The 16,976-nt window shown below is 62.7% G+C and overlaps 1 protein-coding gene across 2 annotated transcripts; it reads right to left on the reverse strand.

Moving 5' to 3' along the window:
• CLPTM1L (CLPTM1 like) lies at positions 1–14,967 on the reverse strand. 2 transcript variants are annotated; one of them, XM_086675385.1, is made up of 17 exons: positions 14,535–14,967; positions 14,033–14,133; positions 12,917–13,106; positions 11,559–11,707; positions 10,477–10,555; positions 7,944–8,061; positions 7,624–7,718; positions 6,802–6,886; positions 5,669–5,772; positions 4,708–4,773; positions 3,501–3,551; positions 2,714–2,796; positions 2,218–2,252; positions 1,697–1,752; positions 1,576–1,620; positions 890–1,005; positions 1–504 (listed from the first exon to the last, which is right to left on the reverse strand). In XM_086675385.1, the coding sequence occupies exons 1-17, from the start codon at positions 14,694–14,696 to the stop codon at positions 420–422; spliced, it is 1,620 nt and encodes a 539-aa protein (XP_086531511.1). In that variant the 5' UTR covers positions 14,697–14,967; the 3' UTR covers positions 1–419. The 2 variants fall into 2 exon arrangements, with proteins under 2 accessions (XP_086531511.1, XP_086531517.1); XM_086675391.1 differs by having other exon boundaries at positions 11,559–11,704; positions 14,535–14,965.
• Positions 14,968–16,976: the final 2,009 nt, after the last annotated feature.

Below are 16,976 nucleotides of genomic sequence, written 5' to 3' on the forward strand. Positions count from 1 at the left end.
TCACAGCCAAAGAAATTTATTTTAAAATAGAAACATACGTACATTAAGCTTTAAAATAGTCAAATTTTAAACAAAAAGAAAAAAGCCGTTTGATCCCAGTCTCTAAGGAATGGACTTAAAGAGCCACCTGCACGTGTGGGGAGCACTCACGGACACCTCGAGAGGCCCCTGGCCCGGGCTCCCCGCCCTCCGTGCCGAGCCTCCGATGGTCAGAGCCTGATGCGGGGGCCAGAAGTCTGTCCGCTGGAGCCCCTCCCTAACACGACGCAGAGGGACTCGGGGGGCGACGGGAAACGTTCAGGTTTTGGCAATGCACACGGTGTAATGTCCAGGAAATTCCGCCAGAAGCGTCCGAAAATACTCCGCCGACAACCCAGCCCTGCCGCACAGGGGCTGACCGCACGCGGCCGGGCGGGGACTCAATGTGCGTGGGGCTTCCGCTGGGGCTTCTCCTCGTAGGACTCCCCGAACTCGTTCACCCTGCTCTTATCCACGGGGTACAGCCTGCAAGGACAGAGGCCCCCCGGGCTCTGCCATCTGCGAAGGGGCTGGAGTCCCAGCAGTTAGGACGCGAGACCCCAAGTTGCCGCAGGAGGGATGTCTGGAGTCCCCTCGTGCCCGCCTGTCGTGTGTTCACCGTCAGGACGGAGCTCCGTGCCCATCCCCAGGCCCTGGGGGTGGCGGCCCCTCCGCGCTCTCCAGACAGTGCTTGTAGCGACTGCCGCCACGCCGGGGCATTCCTTAGAGACTGAGGGAGTCGCTCAGACAGAGACCTGTCCTTCCCAACTAGGCCGTGGGGTGGTCTCTCACTCGGCCTTGCAGGTGACACACGCCACCTGCAAACTGCCTCTGTGCCCACAGAAGACCCGGGAGGGGCGGCCACACTCACCATCGCTGGTACAGGTACACGAGGAACACCACGTCGTCCCGGAAACACGCCAGCCGGTGGGAGGTGGGCATGGTGATGATGAAGGCAAAGACGTCGTCGATGAAAGTGTTGAAGGCCTGCCACGTGGGGTGGGGGAGGTGTGAACACCGGCCGTCAGGGTCTCCCGGACGCCTACCCAGGGGCCGGGGCCCGTTCACCCTCTCACCGCTCAGCGGGGTCCCGGCGACAACAGACAAGAGAAAAGGAGCGAGTGCGGAAGGACGCTGGACACCGAGGCGCCCCCTCGCGCGCCCCCGTTCTCCACATACTGCACCCCCACGAGGGCTGCCCTGAAAACCCCGGCGTCTTCCTCCTCAGAGCCAGTCGTCTTACTTCGCAGAACGAACAGGAAAACACACCTCAATTCCACCTGCCCTGACAAGCGTGTCACGGCACTTCACGGCCCGGCCGGTGTGCCCGAGCCCAGGGTCTGCGTCCGCGTGTGGACGTGGGCCTCTGGGGGTGGCTGGGGGTATGCGCTCTCACGCGTGTCCCCGAAAAGGAATGTGGCTTCGTCTCGTGCTGCTGTGACAGTTCGAGAACCAGCGTCCCTAAGTCACCACCAGGGGGCCCACGGTTGAGAAAACCCCTCCACTGGGTGTGGTGGCCCTGAGAAGTTGCAGGGGGGGGGGCGGGGGGGCACTGACCTTGTAGGTGAAGGCCTTCCAGGGCAGGTGCGCCACCGACTTCATCTGGGGGGCGAGACGCGGCAGATCAGCGGCCGGCGTAGGGAGGACGCGGGCGAGCGCGGGGAGGGCGTGGTCTTACCTTGTAGTTGACGAAGAGCTGGGGCAGCATGAAGAGGAAGCCGAAGGCGTACACCCCTGGGGAGAAAGACGGCAGGCTGGGGTGGCCCCGGGTCCATCTCCAGAGACCGGCTCTCTGCCAGCGGCCCCTCCCACCACCCAGCGCGGCTGCCTGTCACCGTGTTCCGCACAGACGGCTCGGGCCCGCGAGTGCCCGCGAGGAAGCCAGGCCCGTCAGGTCCTGGGTCTCTGCCCTCCGAGGATGCAGACCCAGCCCACGCACAGGGCTCACAGGCCCCGTAGCCGCCCTCGGAAACTGCACGTCGGACGGCGTTACTGCCCGCCCGCCCCAAACCGTTTTCACGGGCAGCCTGAGCGGGGCCGCCGTAGACAAACCAGGTGTCGGGGGGCCCCGCCAAAGGGAGCAGGGGTGGCTGGCGGCAGAGGTCCTGCCTGCCCGTCCTCGAACCACACGGGCCATGTGCGGGAACCACAAGGAACAGCCACGGGCGCTACTGGCGGAGCCGAATCCCCACAACTCACCGTTGACGAAGCTATTGATCAGCCAAGAGTACCAGCTGCAAGAGAGAGACCGTGATCACCGCCCCTGTCCCGCGGCGCCCGTCTCCCCGGAAACTGCAGTGCTGGTGGGGGGACCCGCGGGGACAGCCCTCTTCCCGGAGCACAAGCGTGAGGTGGTAGCTGCAGGGCTGAACTGGCCGGTGTCCTCCGTCAGAAGCCCCAGCCCTCAGGGCCGCGCCTCCGGGGCTTCTGTGTCCCGAACGCACTGGCCAGGCCACCCGCCCTAGGCTCCCCTCGCCAGACACGTCCGCCCTCGTTCCTGACACCAGGGCCCCGGACACCTGCACCTCCGTGCCCGCTGCTGGGGAACAGGCCTGGGGAATACCACATGCCGGCCTTGTGCCCCCTGGGCGGGCCGTGTGTCTCCCGGGCGGGGTGGGTGGGGGAGGAGGGGCAGGCCCAGCACGGAGGCCAAGGGGCGTCCCTGGCTGCCAGCACGGAGGCTGGCTCGTCCTACCTCTTATACTTGACGTTCAGCAGGGAGTAGACGGCGCCACCGATGCACAGGGGGTAGAGAAGATAGGAGAGGTACCTCATGGCCTGCCGGGAACACAGAGCCTCTGTGACAAGCCAACTCGCAACGGGGAAACCGGCAAGGAGGGCACATGGGCCACGACCTTGGGGACCTGAGTCCGGGACAGGGGAACCGGCAAGGAGGGCACACAGGCCAACGGCCTTGGGGAACCAAGTCTGGATGCTGCTGGGACGGCAGACACCTGCAGAACGAGGCTCCAGAAGCTAGGCCTGATACCGCACGGACGTTCACAGCATCCGTCCGGCTTGTGAACACCCGGTCACTGATCAGGAGCGATGGGAAACGGATCTGGAGACGCCCGGCTAGAGCCGTGTGCACGAAGTGCCCTCGGGGGCTGGGGCTCGTCACCATGCTGACCCTGAGCTTTGCCTTGGCCCTGGCACACAAACACGTGCCCATCCGAGCGGCAAGTAACACCGTCCCCACAAGGGAGCTGTCTCCGGGCAACCCGAAAGCTGCAGCTACACCTGCACAGGGGGGTTGGGGACGATGAGGGTCACCGGGGTCTCGGTGACCACGGGAGATCACAGCACGTACCGCTAACTCCCCAGAAATAAATCTCGTTACAGGAGAGGAGGAGGCCTCCCGACCGCCCGCGAAGACCGGGCCTGGCTTTCCTGCGAGGCCGGGACGTGGAGCCGCCCCGGAGCCTGCCCCCAAGTCCGAGAGCCCAGGCTGATTGGCGTCCCCTCCCACCCCCGCCACTCACCTGAGTGTCGTACTCCTCTGTCTTCCTCTCGGACTCGCTGTAAGTGCCAAACTGTCACAGAACCCAACACGGTCCCGTTAGTTCCAGGCCGCTGGCAGGGACAGCTGCACATGGACCGGCAGGCGTGCACAGCCCAGCTGTGCGGTGCAGGGGGCTCAGCCCAGGCGGCCCCCTGCAGCCACTTCCCCGCAACCAGGGTCACCCGGGGCCCAGACACGTGCCGCGTGTGCAGAGGCACGCCCGCCAGTGTGTCCTGTTGGGCCACGCACCCCCCCAGCAATTACGGTGATGGCCACACCCCTGCACTGCACTCAGGTCAGTGAAGGCAGACTCACAGAGCCAGTTCCCAATAGGACAAACTCTGTCCCGGTCCCCAATTTCCCATCCTCGACAGGGTGTTGAGTTTCCCTCGATCCGGGTCCATCCCAGCAGGAGTCAGGCTCAGGACCACAAACCCCAAAGTGCCGCTGCACCCCAGCCCAGCCCGTCTGCCCGGAGGCGCAGCAAAATCTTGTCACCGGGGGCAAGGGCCAACCCAGAGCAGCACCACGTGCTGGACTCCGGCGGGGACGGGGCACCAGGCAGCACCGTGCTGGCCTGCGGGCACGGGAGGAGCGCCCAGAGCCCAGCACGCCCGCATCCCATCCCGTCAGGGCAGGGGGAGCACTCTGTCCCTGACGGATTGCCCACGTGGGGCCCACACTAGCCGCTGCCCACGCCGGCCCGCCAGGAGACCTCAGGGCTGCCAGGGGACCGGCCTCCACCGCACGATGCCACCTACGTCTGCCGAGGGGGGGCTCGGAGCCGGAGGCTGGCCGGGTGGCCCAAGGATCACCAGCCCCCGAGTGTGGCGTCTGATCGGGGCACAGCTAGCAGCCACAGGGCAGACACTCTGGGACATGAGAATGGGCTGGCGACCGGCACACAAAGGAACAAGGTGACTGCTGGTGGGGGGGGGGGGGGAGGCACAGAGCATCCAGGGCAGATGGGGTGGTGGGAGCGGGCGGGGGCGGTGCACAGAGAGTCCAGGGGGGCAGACGGGGGCCAGGGGAGGCACAGAGTGTCCAGGGAGCAGACAGGGTGGAGGGGGGGGGCGAGGGGAGGCACAGACCATCCAAGGGGCAGACGAGGAGTGGGGCGGGGGGAGGCACGGAGCGTCCAGGGGCAGATGGGGTGGGGGGACAGTTGTTACCGCGCAAATGCCCACCTGGAACTGCGGTCTCAGGCCTCTCCAAACAACACTCATCTTCAAGGCCTTTTTCACCTTCCACAGCTGAAAGAAAGAACGAGAAACACACTTTCACGGCTCTGAGACCCAGGAGTCCCCGGGACTCACCCCCGGGAGGTGACGGACCACAGCGTGTGCCTGCTCGCGCCCCCAGCCTTGACTGGTCACACCACCAAGCCTGACTGGTGCTCGTGGGCTCCACGCCAACATCGAGCTCGGCCGCCCTCTGCACCGACGGAACCGGCACTCGGCCTGGCTGCCGTCCTCTGGGCCGGGCCCCCTTCCCGGCCCATCCTGCCTGCCTCTTGATTCACCGGCCCCTTCTCCCAGGTGGTCACTGCAAGGCCCCTCGCCTCTGCCCTGAGTCCTGCCGTCTTCGGGGGACCCGCCTCCACAACCCGGTGAGCTGGGTCTCCGCGCTGTGACGGGTGGCTATGGGGGGGTCCTCGCGGCACGGCTCACGGGCAGACCAAGTGCGTTCTCTGGCCCAACGGCCACACATGCCGGTGCCCACGGCGCACGGGTAGGGCGGGGAACTGTGGCCGGGGCTGAGGCCCGGGACAGGGCAGCCCCAGAGGACAGAGAACGTCCCAGCCCGCCACCCCCTCTGCTCCCCGCCGTGTCCTGGCCCAAAGCCACCCGCCCCACGGAACCGCTCTCCGAGCCCAGCTCGGCCCGGGCTGTGACAGGGCACCACGTCCCACATGGCCTCATGCGGTGGGCGGCACAAGTCGTGTGGCTCCCTGCCTGACGTGGTAAAACACGTCGCGTGGACAGGTGTGATGGGCGGAAGCTCCAACCCCAGCGACAGGGCCCTCGGCAGCCGGGCTCTGGCGTTCCGGAACCGCGGCAGCTGCTACGCCCCTCCCTGCCTTCGGCAGGGCCCCGTCTCTCCCGTGGTTCGGGACTGGGTGCGGCCAAGCACAGCCACACGTCTCACCTCGATGGCGGCCCCGATGCCTGCGGGGACCAGCACCAGCAGGCTCGTCTGCTCGTCCAGCAGGAACAGGAAGATGACCACTGTGCTGAATCCACGCCAGAGCACTGGGGGCAGGAAAGGGGGCTGCGCTGAGCGGCCGGCCGCGCCCTGTCCACACCCCACCTGACAGGTCCCATCACGCCCCCACCCCCCTACGTGCACACTCACCCCCCTACCCGTACCCCCCCCCCCCACAGCGTACACAAAGCTTCAAGGGTTTCACCCCCTCCATCCACTGCACCGGACAAGGTGTGTGTGACGTGCAAATGTTCTATAGCGACCACGGAGGCCACAGCACGGAACGCAAGGTCCCCTTTGCTACAGAAACGTGCGCGCAGGTACACAAACACACAGAGAGCACGCTGACCAGAGGGGTCACCGGTGGGGATTAGAACCCGCCTCCTTGACCTCTTCCCCTTACCGGTTTCCCTCCCAACTCCGTGAGAAACTCATCTTTTAAAAACTATACCTTCTCCATAAAGACCGAACTTTACAAAATGCTACAACTGACTGATAACATGCACCTTCCTAACGGCCTCTTGTGGGGCAGGAGCAGCGGGGCCAACCCCCGTGGGTGCCTGCTAGGGGGACACCTGGCTGCCCCGTGTGCACCGACGGGGACCCACGAGCCCCGCTCACGGCTGCTCCCCAGGAAGGGCCGGAGGACCCAGCAGGGGCCCTGTGCCCCCCGAAGAACACCAGAGGACAGGAGGATGTGAGACCCGGCTGACACCAGGGGCCAGCCCAGGTGCCCGGACCACCCCTGGGCACGTCATTTCTGTGGAAGGAAAAGAACTGCCTCTTGAGACGCTTGATTAGCAGCCAAACAGATGGAGGCCAAGATCCCGCGTTGGTGTCGCTGCCGGGGGGGCCTGGCGCGTGGCCTCGGGTTCACACGCCACAGACAGCCCCTCTGTGCTCGCAGAGGCCAGGCTCTGCCAGGCTCGCAGGCGCCGCCCGCGCAAGAGCTGGCTCCCTGACTGGCACGGACCAGAGACGACCGCAGACCCCAAGCTCCAAAGTGAAGCCTAGAGATCCGTATCCATCAACAGGACACGGCGCTCTGGGAACGGCCGAAACTTGAGGGCACCTACCTGCTTTGGTGGACATTCCAATCATGCTCCTCTTCTTCTTCCAGAAACTGATGTCATTTTTAAATGCCAAGAAATCGAACAGAAGCTGGAAAGAGAAGAGGACGGCAACGTCCGGCTCGCGTCGCTCCGACGGCTCGTCTCCGCCGAGCGAGAACACAGGTGTGCGCGGGACCCGGATCGCAAGGTCACAGCCAGGTGGATGCCACACGCCACACCTCAGAAACCCACGGCCTCGTGCCCCACCCAGCACGCCGGGACCTCGGGGCATCCGACAGCCGTCGTGGGCCACACGTCCCGGCTCCCTCGCCAGGTGCTGCCGGCTCTGACCTGGTGCCCAGGCCGTGCACACGGGTCATTCTCAGACCCTGCTCCTTTAACAAAACCACTATTTCCCAGCACGGTTTTGGGAAGTTTAGCCAGACTGGCAGCCAATCTCCAGGCACTGGGGGACCACGCCTGCCCACCTTGACCTCAGATCTAACACGGCTGCCACGTGGGGGACAGCTTTCCTCCACCAGCTGTAAGACTCCATGCTCAAAAAGGGATTCTACGCAAAGGCTGGGTTTTCAACATCGAAAGCACCGTGCTAGAATTATACAATGAGATACTTATTTTGCAAAACTCCACTGATCTCGTGGAGTTTGGGTTTCTTTTCAAAATGACCTCCAGGGCCAGCAGACAAACCCCAAGTCCTTAAGGTGATCAGCGCCCCAGGTGCAGACACCCCGTCCTGAGCCGGAAGAGGGACCCCCAGCGTGGCGGCCACAAAGTCTCAGGTCGCCAGGCCGCACCACGCAAACCCCCGGCCCGGTGCCCACTCACGTGAAATGCGGCGACGAAGAAGGTTAGAGCTAAGAAATACAAGTTGGTGTCGACAAAAATGCCTTTCACTTCATCAGCGTCTTTCTCTGAAAACCCTGAACGGAAAAGGAAACAGCACGAGGCGAGCCAGGTCAGCGACATCCAACGCCAGACACGCGCCTCACGCTCACGGCCACAGACGAGGACAGCTCTCAGCACTGAGAGCGGAAACCCGACGCTCTGCCGGGAGCCATGGTCAAGGACACCAGCAGGAGGCACCGAGGCTGGAGCCTGAGCACGGCTTCCCAGACCCGGAAGTAAAGGTCGGCCCGTGGCCTCACCGAACTGCTGCAGGGAGTACACGGCGTCCTGCATGTGGATCCAGAAGCGCAGCCTCCCCAGCGAGATCTTGTCGTAGGACACGGTGAGGGGCAGCTCGGTGCTGGAGCGGTTTATGACCTGGCGGGAAGGACAGCAGGGCAGCGAGGCCGCGCCCTTCCCGGGTCCGCCGCCTGCCCCCACCCGCTGCCGGGCACTCACCCCACGGCTCACCCCACGCCGTGGGCTCCCCACCGACCACGGCTCCGTGCACTGGAGGCCGACGCTGCACCCCTGGGCCTACTCGACTACCGTCTGTTCCATGTCCCAGGGGGCGGGGGGTGGGGGGGAGGCGTGGCTCCCACCTCCCGCCACTCACCCTCATCCTGGGCTCAAAGCTTTTCTGAGCAACGTGTTCTCGTCTCCTCTGCCACCTGAACCCCGTATCTCTCGAACCCCCGTGTCGGCTTGGCCCTGTACCCCGGCCTCTCGGCACGAGCAGCACCGGCACGCACCAGGAACCTGCTCTTGCGGACGAGCCGGGCACGGGCCCCACGGAGCCTCCACACCTCTCCGCAGGGAAGGGAAACGTGGCGGGTGGCACTTGGGGCCCTGGTGTGTGGGCTAAAGGCTCCCGGAGAGACTGACTTGTGGAGGGTCGGCCTGCCCCCCCAGGGGACAACAGAAAGCCTCAGGAAGATGCGACACCTGACCTAAGTGTGTGCGGAGGCAAGGGGCAGCTGCGAGCGGCTGTGGTCGTGGGGTCTGGTGGCCCACGCTGGCTGCAGCGGCCTTCCACGCCTCCAGAGGCCGGTGAGTCCACAGGCACCACACGCCCCATCGTGTGAACATGGTGCCACCTGATTCCACCCACCGGAGCTCACTCAGCAGACCCTCCTGGGTCAACACCGACGTGGCCAGTCCAGCAACAGGAGCGGACCAGGACTGACCAGATGCCAGGCCCAGGCACCAGGCCACCCACACGAGGACTGACCAGACGCCAGGCCCAGGTGCCGGGCCCCCTCCCACCAGGACTGACCAGATGCCAGGCCCAGGGCCCCCCCACCAGGACTGACCAGACGCCAGGCCCAGGTGCTGGCCCCCCCGCCCCCGACCAGGACTGACCAGATGCCAGGTCCAGGGCCCCCCCTCAGCAGGACTGACCAGACGCCAGGCCCAGGCGCTGGGACCCCCCCCCCCCACCCCAAACCAGGACTGACCAGACGCCAGGCCCAGGCACCGGACCCCCTTACACCACAGTGGCGCACTGGCTCCAGGGCAGGCGGGCATGGGCCAACCCCACCCACACAGGTGCCACTGTCTAAACCCCAGCATATTAGCTGTTCCCCAAAGATGGCGTTCCTTCCAGAAAGCAGCCCTGATCCAGACAAGGCATTCGTGTCACGAAGACGCCACAGGAAACGCTGGCGGCCCGTGAGCTTGTTTCCACGTCTGAATAGCGGTGCCACGTCATGAGGCCGCTAAACCCACACGATGAGGAGAGCACAGGCGCCCTGCAGACGCAGCCTCGGAGCTCCAGCGGCCCAGCCAGCCAGCAGCCTCTCCACACCACTGCCCGCACCATGGCAGCCCCGGGCCCCCAGAAAGCTGACCACGTGCTTCGGCAGAACTGGGCCGGCTCCAGGTCTGCACACAGCAGGAGGGAGGATGACGGTCTGCCCGGGGCCGACGAGCCCCATAGATCTAGGTGGCACCCCCAAAGGAAGCGCAGGACCCCGCGTGTTAGGGACCCCTTGGTCAGCAGGGGGAGGCAGAGCTGGGGCGGGGGCCCGCGAGGCTGGGCTCCGGGTCAGATGCCTCCTTTTCCGCTCACTGCCGTGCATCCCACGGGGACCCGAGCTCTCTGTGCCCAGGCTGTCTCGTCTGTGAGCAAGGAACACGGACTCCAGCGTGTGGTAAACGCCCACAGACTGGGATGGCGGCCAGGAGTCACAGGGAGGGTGACTGGTCCGGCTCATGCCACAGCTCCACAGCCCATGGGGCGAGACCCCGGGACGTTTGTGAAGTGCTCGGCACAGTGCCTGGGGCACCGTAGGTGACCCTCCGTGTCAATGGTCACTGCTGTTGTCACTGCCCGGAAGTCAGCCATCCTGCACTGGCCCTCCAATCCACCCTGCAGGGCAGGGTGCCAGCTCCCCTCCACTCCCACACTCAGCCCTGCCCAGGGCCACCCGAGGGTGGGGGGCGGGGGGAACAACTGCAGGCTCCAAGACAGGCGGTGACACTGTGTGGGGCCAGCTTTAAAGGGAGCAATTTGCTCAGCACCCCCTCTAAGCCCATCTGTGCCTTTGAGCCAAACAACTAGGGCTTGGTGGAAAAACCTTCATGAACTGTTTGAGCGACACTCGGTTCTCCAACGAGCTCTGAGACTCGCCATCCAAGCACTTAATACAGAACTGTTCCAGAGCCTTCCACCACAGAGAGCACAGGGGTCAGGAAGGGAGTCGGAGGCAGACCCGGAGCACAGCTCTGCCAAGTCAGAAAGACGCAGCAAGCTCCTGCGGGGCGACAGCAGCCCAGAGGAGCCACACTTACCATGAGGTCCTTCACCCGATTGCTGAGCTGGTCGATGAACAGGATAGGGAGGTAGTGCACGGTCTTCCCGAGCTGGATCCTGGGGGATCAAGCAGTTCCCAGAGTCACCGTGAACACTTTCACCATTAGAGGAATCAGACACGGCTCGGAGACGCAGCGCGGAGAAATCCCGCCCACGTCCTCGGCTGTCTCTGGGCACACAGCCCCGGGACACACCTTGCCCACAGAAGCCGAGGGCTCTAACCAGCTGTTCTTCCTTGAAGTCACAGCCGTGGGAGGGAAACCCCAGTGGCCACAGAGCGGAACACCATCCAGGCCACAAAAGAGCGACAGGCCCACATGTGCCCTGATGCGGGACGGTCAGGGATGCAGAGGGAGAGTGGAAATAAAAACCCACCTGCCTTCCGTACCTTGGAGGCGGCGGGGGCCAGAGAACAGGAGTGGGGGGCTTTCTGTGACCCTTCGTACCGTTTACGTTTCTAATTACGTGACTCTTCTGCACGCTCAAAAATGACACATACGCATTAAAAAGAAAAAACCCTCACGACGATAGCACGTTTACAACTAACCCGTGAAGGAAGACGAGTCTTAGCGCGACCGTTTTTAGGTGCTGCGTGACATCGGCAACAGATCTTACTTTAACAGTGGGCTCCCCCAAAACGCGAGGCGGTCTAAGTTATTCACACAATTTCAACGCTTATGTTTAACTAGCGATGCTAAACACTAAACGTAATGACCTAAAAACTAGTTTTTAACTTAACGTAAACAAGTCAAGTTAAAACAAAACACGGGGTCCTAACAGAGGTAATCAGTACGCAGATGGGACAAAAGTCTCAGTGGGTGCAGCACGACACGGTCTCACGCCCTGGTGGCAGTCTCTATCAGCAAGACCTCGAGAGGTTCAGGGGTGCTCGAGGCAGCACTGCGGGCCCCCGTTTCTGGATTCTGGTGGGCCACGACCCCCAGGTGTCCTCCACACCCCACACACCGGGGCCACTCCTGCACCGCCAGCTCGAGGCTGGGCACGGGGGCGTGCGCCGCGAAGAGCCACCCTCCTCCCCGGCGGGCCCAGCGGTACTTACATCTTCATGTACCGATGCACGTCGGCAGGCAGGGAGGCCCCGTCAAAGACAAAGTCGTCCACCATCACGTTCAGTGTCAGTCTTGGTCTCCAGTGAGAAACAGGCTCGTCCAGGGCACTCGGTGGCTTCTTCTCTGCCTCTATCTGCTGCTAAAGGAAACGAGTGGCTCAGCAGGGAAAGCCCAGTGCTGGGTGGAGGCATGACCGCCGGCTCCCCCAGAGCGGCACCCCTCACTTCCTTCTCTTAACACGAGCCAGAGGGTTGTCATTTAGATCCCCAGCCCGAGCGGGGACCATGAGAAGAGGGAGTCCCGGGACACCTGCAGGAGGGGGCAGGCAATCGGAGCTCACAGCCCCTGCAGCTGGCAGCGAGACTGAGGACACTGGCCCTAGGCCCGGTCCGTCACGTCGTCTGCAAAGACAGGGTCAGGGCTGGGCGTCAGTCGCACACAGAGCTCTATTCAGCAAAGAAGCTATGACTGCCAGGAAGATCTCCCAGATCTAACTGACAAATTCCACACTGCAGGACCATTTCGCCTATCTCCCACCTAAATAGATAGAATACAGCTCCGGTAAGTTACGTTAAGAATGCTTTTCTAAGTAATACTAACCGCACACGTTTATTTGTATGTTCTGGAGATCACTTCACACTAACACCCACCACCTCACTGACTCCCTAGGAAGGCCCCGAGAGGCAGGGCCATACAGTCCCCCCAAGAAAAAGCAGCCGAGGGAGTCCTTCCAAGGAGACCCAGCATGGGGCAGCCTCACAGACACTTCCCATCTGTAAACGAGCTCACCTTCTAGTCCACACAGACCCAAAGACAGAATTCCTCTGCTTTACCCACAGTATCGTCAATAACCACTTAAGCCGCTCTAGTTTCCTCGTATACACAGCTTTTCACAGCAGTATGGCACGTATGCAGTACAGGTATCTCTCCCGTAATCGCAAATGACAACTGAAAAGATATACCGAAGTGCCGTCCTGCCCTACACACAGGGCAGTGAGTCCCCCAGCTGTGAGCGAAGGCTGCGGCCGACTTTGCAGAAGGGAGGCCCCCACACCTTGATGGGGTGCACACACACTCCCTGGAGGCTGAGAGGGCCCGGGGCCTGAGAAGTAACCTGTCATTGCATTACTCAGAGTCTACGTCACTAACTTGGCATAAAATTTATCTGCGAGTCACAGGAAGCAATTCTGCTGAAAGACAGACGTGCTTGTCCCTACATCAAACTGCTTCCCTTCCCAATGGTCACCCCAGCTCCCGGTGTAAGCTGCACGTGCAGAAACCTGTGGGTGTGAACTCCACAGGGAGAGCGCAGGCCTCATGCGGTCAGTGACCTAACAGGCACACTCACCTGTGTAGTGGATTCACCCGTGAGCAGGTTGACCTCTTCTGGTTTGGGAACCATGTAGGTGGTCAGAGGGCTCACTAGGTGCACCTGCTTCCCATCATGCCATGGCAGAATGCCGGCATGATGGAGGAAGATGTACGCATACAACGTCCCGTTATTTCTAGTTTTCTTTGGTACGGAAACGTTAACCGTCCTAAAACAAAAGAAACGACTGTTTTACAACCACGTGCGTGTTAGCTGCCTCGTATGTGCACACAGCACAGCTTACCCGAGTACCTCTGTAAATCATGCCGTTTCAAACTAATTTTAGCTCACACGTTCTGAAAACGCACCCACCTGCAAAGACTTTACCGAAATCCTGAAAGTGCAGATGCTCACAGACCGTTTTCTAAAACCACGGGCAGCATTTCCTGCCTACATTTCGCAGCGCTCAGGGAAGGCAGGAACTCGCCTTGGTCACAGGGCTCACGTGGCCAGGCAGGCAGTGGCTGACCCCAACCGCACCTATTTCCCCCGTCTGCTGCACTGCCTCCCGCAGCTCTCGAATGGGGCAGGCTGGCCAGAGGACGCTCATGCCAACGACTACACGCTTCTGCTATTTTGTCTGAAATCACCCAGACGACACACAGGAAAAAAGGAGACCCCGGACAAGCAAGCTGCTTTTCGACTTCTACTTTTGAAATCTTAAAACTAGAACGACACAGCAAGTGTAACTTCTCACGCTCCCTCTTCGTACCTGAGCATTTACATCACTACACTGACCTAACTGGCAACTCTCGCCAGGAAGAGAGAGACAAGCTGTCTGCTGTGGGAAGCCACGTCACCCCCACCTCACCTCCTCCTCTGGAAACGCCCATGGCTGCCGTGCATCCTGGGACCGTCGGACACTGGAAGCTACCTTTTAAGGGACAAACTCATCACCTCCTACTTTCACAAAGAGCAAAACTTGGCTAGTTTACGTATCACAGACGAGGGCAGTTAAAAGCCGCCCCACTCACGAGACAGAAGGGAACAGTGCTTCTCCTCGCTAACTTCCTCACACATGACACTGCCTTTTCCACAACCTAAACGTTACCAGCACTTACCCCATCACTGGCACGCGCTGCTCCCCAATCATACCTTTCAAATTTCGACTCCACGTCAAAGTCTTCCACGTTCAAGACCAGATCCACGTTGTTTTCAGCACCAAGGTTGGACCGCGTGGTGGTGTACACGCTGAGCTGGAAAGGAGCGTCAAGAAAGTTGGCTCTGCAAGGACCCCCCACACCCCCCCTCGGCAGAAAACACGCATCCAACTGCTACACCCGCGGTGGCAATCTGACCAGCTACCAAATGGGAAAAGGTTTCACTTTAGCTCCCATCGCGCCAGGAAGAGATCTGCTGTGTCCACTGCAAACAAGCTACTGAGGCGTGCAGCTGAGCAGAACAGGGCAGGGACCCGGGCGCCTTCAAGAGGCGGGACGAGGGGTAAGGGGGCAGCGCCCCGAGCCCTCCCGGAGCCACCATGCACCAAGACCTGGAGCAAGTGGGGCTGGGGGGCTGTCCTGGACCTGGCTCGGTAAGAAGGGGCCCCAGCCCCGCCCCCACGTAGTCCCCGCGGCCACACCTCCTCGTTGCTCACCTGCAGCTTGGGCCTCCGCGCCAGGTAGGGCTGGATGCAGTTGCCGTCGCTGCCGCACGGCCGGGTGTAGACGATGCCGTACATGACCCAGCAGGTGTGCACCACGTACACCACGAACACGCCCACGACCAGGCTGGTGAAGGAGCTGCGACCGCTCCACATGGCGCCGCCGCCCCCCGGGCAGAGAGCGGCGCCCACCCCGGCCCGGCCCGCCTCGCAGCCGCGGACCCCGCCGCCCGCCCGGCGCGCCGCCGGCCACTCCGGCCGCCGCCGCTCACGCAAGAGCCGCCTCGCGCCGCCGCCACCGCCGCGGGGGAACGAACGCACCGCGCACCGCGGGCCGCCGGCCGCCCTGCATGCTCCCGCCGCCCTCCGACCGACCTGTCGCCGCGGGATTCGCCGCCCCGCGGCCGCTTCCGGGTCCCGTGCCTCCCGCCGGAAGTGGGCGCGCCGCGCGGCCCCCTGGGAAACGCAGTCCAGCCAATGACGCACGCGCACGCACGCACGCGTCAGGGGCGCGACGCACGCTGGTGACGGCTCCCGCCCGCGTCCTCCTCCCGGCTTGCCTCGCGGGTTCCGGGCGCTTGGGCTGGGGCCTGTCGAGTGCAGAGGGGTCGCGAGGGGAGCGGGACGGGGAACCGGGTGGTGAGGCGGCCGGCAGGGGGCGCCAGGCAGAGGGGGATGGGGCGCGGCGGCGCGGCTGCGAGGCGGTCGCGAGGGGCCGGGGACGGAGGGGGCCGGTGGGGAGGGGCGGTGAGACGGGGGTGGGTCGAGGCGGGGGCGGGGCATGGCGGAGGCGGGGCATGGACCGGGGGCCGAAGCGGAGCCGTCGCCTTGGGGTCGCGGGGTCTCCAAGGCACCGCCCCACATCCGCGGACACTGACTGGACCACCCCCTACCGCCCAGCCGTGGGGACTGCGCTGTCCCCCGGCCTACCGGGCCCACAAGTGGGTGCAATGTTGACATTTGGGAAAGCTGGTTGGAGGCGATACAGAGACCGTGTGCTGTTCTTGAAACCCTTTCTACGTCTGGAGTTACGTCAAAATAGAGGAAAATGGTCAATAGACTCCCGAAAATTAGAGACCTGATTTCAGGTGGTTGTTTCAATAGGAGCCTCTTGGGGGGGGGGGGTGCGATTTGAAGAAACAACACCGCAGAGAGGGGGGCCTGGGGAGGGGTCTTCCCCTTGAAGCGCCCCTGCCCTCAGCCGGGCTTGCTCAGCCAGGGGCTGTAGCTCCTAGTTCCCAGGTTCGGCGGCGCTGGGAACCTTCGGGGGAAAGCTGTCCCGGTTCGCCCGCGGGCCCGCGCCCTTCCTGCTTCCATGCTACGTTGGCAGAACTCCCCGGGCCGTGGGCCAGCCCTCTGCAGGGGCTTGCTTTTCCTGCCTGATTGCGGGAGACTCGCGTGAGGCACCTAGAGAAATGGAAAGTGCTATTCCTGGTTTTCAGAGGAGGAGGCAAACTGCTTTAGGGTGGGGGCTTGGGCGGGAATTCGTAGGGCAGTAGATTCGCTGTGGACGGGATGTGACTTCATGCAGAGATGGAGACCTCCGGGAACAAAGCACTGAGGCTGAGTGCAGGGAGGCCTTGGACCACCTGCTCCTAGGATCTGGGCCAGAGATTGGGGGGCCACTAGGAACTTTCCTCTGCATGTTCTCCCTTGTAGAATCCACTCCTGGCTCTGTTGGTTCAACCGATGGAATGGTGTGTCACAGACCGTCTCCACCCTCCCCTATCTGGTCTGTCCTCTGCTTTAGCAAACCTGCCTCTTACCCTGAGTGTAAAATCCACCCTTCTTAACAGGCTTACCAGTCCTGTGCAATCAAGGCCACAGAGCCACCTTTGCCCCTGAGCCATCGTGTTCTTGCCACACCTAAGGAGCCCCTGCTCGCACCCTGCGGCTTTGCTGTCACTGCTCTGGCCTACACAGTGTAGGAAGGAACGCCAGGCTAATTAGTCTGCAGGGAACAAAGACCAGCTCCAGCTGTGTGAGCACAAGAGGGCATCAGTGGGACACGAGGGACATGGGGGGTCTCGTGGAATCTGAAGGCCAGGATGCAGCCAGGCCTCAGGAAGGGGCCGCAAAGCCCCAAGAACGCTGAGGTTCATACCCCTCTCCCTCTCAGACTGACTTTTGATCTGGTTTGTACTCTGTCCCAGGTGTCGAGATTTATTGGCAACGGGGGCAAAAGCCACACCCCGACGCTGAGTGTCCTGCTGCTCATGAATCTAAAGCCGATGCAGGCGGGTCAGGTCCAAGGATCCAGAGGGGGTCCTGCGAGACCAGGCACGAGTGTCCCCGGCCCTCTGCAGGATAGAAATTGAATGTGAGCCAGCAGGAGGTGAGTGCAGAGTGTACTGAAGGTATAGACAGAATGCAGGTACGGAGTGTCTGGGAGACTCTGGAAAGGAAAGGAGAGAATCTCATCTTGCTTGGGGCCTG

Source organism: Puma concolor, chromosome A1 (genome assembly GCF_028749965.1).
Source record: "Puma concolor isolate L17-30 chromosome A1, mPumCon1.1.hap2, whole genome shotgun sequence".
NCBI classification, from domain to species: domain Eukaryota; kingdom Metazoa; phylum Chordata; class Mammalia; order Carnivora; family Felidae; genus Puma; species Puma concolor.

Excerpts from the sequence above, each read along its gene's own strand:
- CLPTM1L (XM_086675385.1), bottom strand. The coding sequence starts at position 14,696 with ATGTGGAGCGGTCGCAGCTCCTTCACCAGCCTGGTCGTGGGCGTGTTC. Across the intron at positions 4,774-5,668 it reads GCATCGGGGCCGCCATCGAG|CTGTGGAAGGTGAAAAAGGC; the intron begins GTGAGACGTGTG and ends TCTTTCTTTCAG. Across the intron at positions 3,552-4,707 it reads GCCTGAGACCGCAGTTCCAG|TTTGGCACTTACAGCGAGTC; the intron begins GTGGGCATTTGC and ends GTTCTGTGACAG.